Source organism: Loa loa (genome assembly GCF_000183805.2).
Source record: "Loa loa unplaced genomic scaffold supercont3.88, whole genome shotgun sequence".
NCBI lineage: Eukaryota > Metazoa > Nematoda > Chromadorea > Rhabditida > Onchocercidae > Loa > Loa loa.
Window position 1 is genome coordinate 55616 of NW_018108268.1, and position 5410 is coordinate 61025.

Here is a 5410-nt window from a genome sequence, read left to right on the forward strand (position 1 = left end):
CCTATACCGAGAAAAAAGTTTTTTCGAAAAGCCGACTCATCCTCTTCTATCCAATTTCCCTGTTCCATCCTTATGCAACTCTGAAATGAGTAAAACTTATTTGACGAAATGCCGTTACAGCAAAAGTAAATGAAAGACTGGAGAACAGCCTGAATCGATTGAATAAGTTCATGGGAATGAAATTCGAACAACTTCTCTCCTACCTCTCCCCTTTCGTTTTAAATCAAATGAGAGTATGAAAAAAGGAATAAGGCTATCGACAGGCATTCAAGAATCGGGATGAACTAAAAATAAAGTGACAATGCCTTACTTGTATGCGGCATTCTTCATGATCACGCAGCGGCATAGCAGTATCATAGGGACAAGTTGCTAAGACATGTGAATAGCTCAAATAACCACCGGTGTAATGCATCTAGAAAATAATTAAAAATACTGGACAGGTAATCCATAAGTAAAAATATTTGAGAAGACACCTTTTCTTTAGGGTGCAAAGTATCTAAACATCTTACGTGTCAAATCCTAAATTTTAAATTTAGAAAAAAAATTCAAAAAATCCAAAATTTAAATAAGCTGCTTATATGGTTCATATATCAATTTCTCGCTTGCATGGGCTATCTTGAGTAGGATCAAGCAGTCTTATCGCGTGAAATCATTTTTATCTTGCGTGAAATCATTTTTATCAGGTAATCCAGGACATTCACATTTTAAATTGAATTTTCGTAACTACCTTCGAAGCAACAACTTTTTTTTCTTTTCCTACAGCATATCAAATCTTCGGTCTGATTATTCGCGGTACTTTTCATCACAAAACTCACTCCTTATTTTGGATAACAGACATGTTCAAGGCTAACCGCTCCGCTCCCGTTATCAATTCATTCGGCAAAACAAAAAAAACGTTTAATAATGTATGAGTCTGTCCTCAAGGAAGAGAAATTGTTCCCCAAATATCCATCAACAAACCAACATACGCGTGTGCGTGTATTATGTTTATGTATTTGTGTATGTGTATGTGTACGTACGTATATGTCGGTATGCATGTATCTGCATGTACTCGTCTGCATGTATGTGTCTGCACGTATGTGTCTGTATGTATGTGTGTGTATGTGTGTGTATGTGTGTGTGTGTGTGTGTGTGTGTGTATATCACACAAAACTCAATTACAAGTATGTGCATTTATCACGAATATATTTGTTGTTTCCGTATGAACGGCATCTTTGTTAACGATCAAATCATTCCTACATACCAACCAAATATTGTTTCATGGCTGACCTCACACTGACAATCTCGTTAGTTATCGAACCAAGGCATACTTTCTTGGCTTTCAACTGTTAGCATTCCACCATATAAAAATATAAAAAGGGACATTCAGAGAGAATTTTTAAATGTAATTTCACTTCCTCTTTCAATTTTCTCTGGTATGCTAACTTCAAAATAGCGCATTGGGAGATTATTATAAAGCATAGAATAAGAAAATTAAATATACTTGATAATAGCATAGTGTAGTAGGGATAGTTTTCTTATAATGTAATGTGGCGTTAATGTGGCGTAGAATAAAGAATTCTATGGAATATAAGGTATTATAGGAAACAGAGCAGAAGTAAGACTGAATTATCCAAACATTTCTTATTTCTATTACACTTTTTACAAACAGAAATTGTGTTAAAATATGCAATTGATATCCATTAACACTGGAAATCTTTTAATTCCAAACATTTCAACTCTCAAACCGCTATGTGCACTGTCTTGAAACACTTTTATAATTTGTAAAGCTTCCAAATTTCCCTTGTAAATATTAACACTCAGGAGTTGACAATGGCACAACGGGATATCCCGGTGAGCTGATTCCCAGTACTAATTTACGCCCACAACTTGTACAATCACGCGAGATAGAAGAGGACAGCAAAAAACAAATGAGAGTATGAGCGTAGTCATGTTTTTTCGCGCAATTTCACGCTCGTTGACTTACTTTATGCGGACTTCGCCACAGTATGCAAATTGCTCGTCTCGAATTTCTAAGAAGCAGAAACTTTGCTGATTGGATGTGATCTTCATCACTGTGACAAGATTACTCGCTATCAATTGATGTTATTTGAAAACTTTAATATTAGCCATTGTCATGGCACTATCAGTTTGCCTTATCATGGAGTGTCATTTTTTATTTTTTTTACTAAGGCATAAAATGAACTATCTTTCCTGATTGATCGAATTGAAGTTCAGATCTGGCTAAGTATGAGCAGCAAAATTCCTTGTCATTAAAAGATAACAACCATCTCTTATTTATCAATGATTTTTTCCTTCCCAAAGTGTGGTACTTGTTTGAGTCTACTTTTCTTTCTTCCTTATCCAATAGTCTAGTACTAATACCCAATCGAGAAGATAAGTTGAAATCAACGGTCATTTTCGAAATGAAATCAAGTTTCCAGCTAATTCTGAAATCTTTGATATAGAGCTACGTTGTGATGTTGACCCGCCAAAAGCATGTACGTGTAGTTCGTCGCATATTCCTCTTAAATGTAATGTTTTCATTAAAAAAGTGGCGGTCGAGGGGAATTGATGTGATTTATCAGCAGACATCAATATCATTATCTTTCTAGTATCAATGATCATTTGGCTGATTTGAGGTTAGAGCTCTGTCTGCTTTCTTTGAGAAACAGCTTCTTTACAGATGATGGAAGCTCTGGTGCTATTTGTTGCCCCAGAACAATAGTAGTAATTCTAAAGCTTCAAGCTAGGGAAAGAAATAAAGCTTCTCTTATCTGTCCATTGCAATACTCCCAGGTAATTCTCCTAATTATTGAAATAATAGGAATATAAAGTCATTTGAGTCGGTCAGTTGGTATCTGAGAATGCCGTGTCCTCTGTTGTCCTATCCATCTGTCTACCAATTAACAATTACTGTCCTCTGCTGGATGGGATTTCTCCGATAAAGAAAGGATTCTCTCACGCTAAATAATGACAGAGATAGCCTCGACCGACCACTTGGCTTATTTGAGGCTCAAGCTAATTGGTCTGTTTTTCTTAACTTCACGTAACTCGGATACTTTTAAAATTTGAAAAGTATTACCTGAAATTATCAGTCGGATTACTTCAAATGAATTATATCATGCAGACTTTGGTAAAACAATTTACAACACTGTCAAATATTCGGTAAAATCCTTTTCTCTTTGTTTTTCACTTTATTTGCGCTAATTTCATTCTTTCAATTATGCACCAATGTAGGTTATCCAAACTTTCAAAACAAAAATGGGCTTTCAGATGATGTCATTTCAAACTTCTTATTACAAAAATTTCACGACAGTGATTGGCTTATCACATTTTATGAATTAATTCTTTTTTAGCAACGGAAAAAGCAAAATCGACTTAACTGTTCAGATAACCATTTGAGCAGTCTAAAAAAAGAAGTACATCAGTGAATAAACGAATGGTCATTGGATGAACGGGCAATGAACTAGGAGATAGCAATTAAATATTTGGAAATTCACTAAATGGCGACATTCGTTCATTTTAATTGAGGACAAACAAAGAAATTATATTCTGCAAACCCACTAAAAAAAACCAATATGCATATCCGTTAGTCATCACCCTAAATTATCCCAAAAAAAAACCAAATTTGCATAGAATTGCAACAGTTTTTTTTTTCATTGAAAAAGGGAGGGTTCGTTTTCGAAGAAAGGACATAAAGGAAAACTGAAAGGACATTTCAGATTTTTTCCTTTGTTTCAAAATCTAATCGATGTCGATAGAAAAAAAAGAAAGAAAATATGAGTTGTATGAAATTATGAAATTTTTATTTAAAAAAAAGAAGGAAATTCAAAATGTAGAGAGGCAAATATTAGCATTTAATGAAAACTGATTGACCAAATATAATAGATTTTAGTGTTTCTAAAAGATCTTAATCCTCTCAATGTTCCAATCTTCTTTTCTTTTTTTTTTATTAGGAATGAAGTTAGTTCATTTTATCTGAACTGCATTTTTGCATATTTAAGAAAGTGTTTACATTACCTCAATATGTCACAAGCTATGCAGCAAGTATTAAACAAGTTGAAAAGAAAACAGTTAAAAAATGCATTTGAATTTGATCGAAAATGAATTTCATTTTTTATCAAGTTATTACATAATTATGACGAAGTTTTTAACTTCGAAAAATTTTTTCTCTTGTGCCATGAAACTTATCGCCGAATGTAATCTTTGATTTTCCAATTTTTTTAATTTCTTCTCTTCCAGAATGATATATGGCGTTTGTTTTAATGGATTTTCCGTGCTTCTTGTGAAAACTAAATTTCATTTTAATTTTTGGTCCTTGAACATAAGTTTTTATAACAAAAACATTTTTGGAAAAACCGAATTTGTTTATTCCTTTCAAAATTTGCGCTTACCCAATAAATTTTATGATAGGTTCGAAACAGTTTAGTCGATGTTGAGACTTCAGCCTTATCTAAAGATGTTAGCTTATTTTATGGCCAATGACAATGTGCAGAAGAAAGAATTGTGATTGGTACGATATGGCTCATGCAACGTTTTCGCTATAATTTTATTTGCTTTAAAAAAAAAAGAAAAACCACTTAAAATCACAATGGAATCAATTTAAATGAGGAAAATTTTGAAATTTACATTCACATATTTTATTGCTTTTGTAAATAAAGTGAGCAAGAAGGAATAGCTGGGGGCTTTAAAACAATGGAATTCATAAACGATTAGATTAGAGCGCAAATTTTTAGTCCAGGAATCTAAAACTAATTATTAACATATGTCATAATAACAATGAAGTAGGATTATTTTATTGGTGGCACTCTCTGAGACATTTTGAACTTACTTGAATGAGCATGTAAATCGCTGAAGGTCATCGGAGGGAAGATGGGAAGAGGCAGGGAGGCGTCAAATTGTTATAATTCGATGTAGTGGAAAGGAAACAACTCAATTATGGATCGCTGAATCAATTGTTTCGCTGTACTTAGGAAGGTTTGTGCTACCTTTATCTCCTAAATAACTACTTTATTGTATGGGGATAAATTATATGAGATACAATTCAGTACGTCCTCAGAATAGCACAGTCTACAATTATCTGTTCGATAATCGCCTTACTTCAAAGCTTACCTTACCATACTTTGGAAGTACTGTAGCAGGTGTTGCACATAGCACAGTATCACTGCAATAAGGATTAGAGAAATTTCTTTACGATTTTATTCAGCATAAATCCCTAAAATCTGGAAATATTTCTTTTTAACAAATATATGGTTCACCATTTGGTTTAATTTGATTAAATTTAATTTAGATTCTCTGCATGTATTTATTAATTATTGTTATTATTGTTATTACTATTATTATTATTATTATTATTATTATTATTTGATTATTATTATTATTATTATTGTCTATTACTACTGTTATTATTATTTATTATATATTATTA

The 5410-nt window shown here is 32.7% G+C and overlaps 1 protein-coding gene across 1 annotated transcript; it reads left to right on the forward strand.

Annotated features, from left to right (window-relative positions):
• Positions 1 to 903: 903 nt before the first annotated feature.
• On the forward strand, positions 904 to 2707 carry LOAG_12275 (hypothetical protein; the record flags this gene model as incomplete). The annotated part of the gene is made up of 3 exons (XM_003147789.1): positions 904 to 1075; positions 1804 to 1916; positions 2666 to 2707. The coding sequence occupies 3 exons, from the start codon at positions 904 to 906 to the stop codon at positions 2705 to 2707; spliced, it is 327 nt and encodes a 108-aa protein (XP_003147837.1).
• Between the last annotated feature and the right edge of the window lie 2703 nt (positions 2708 to 5410).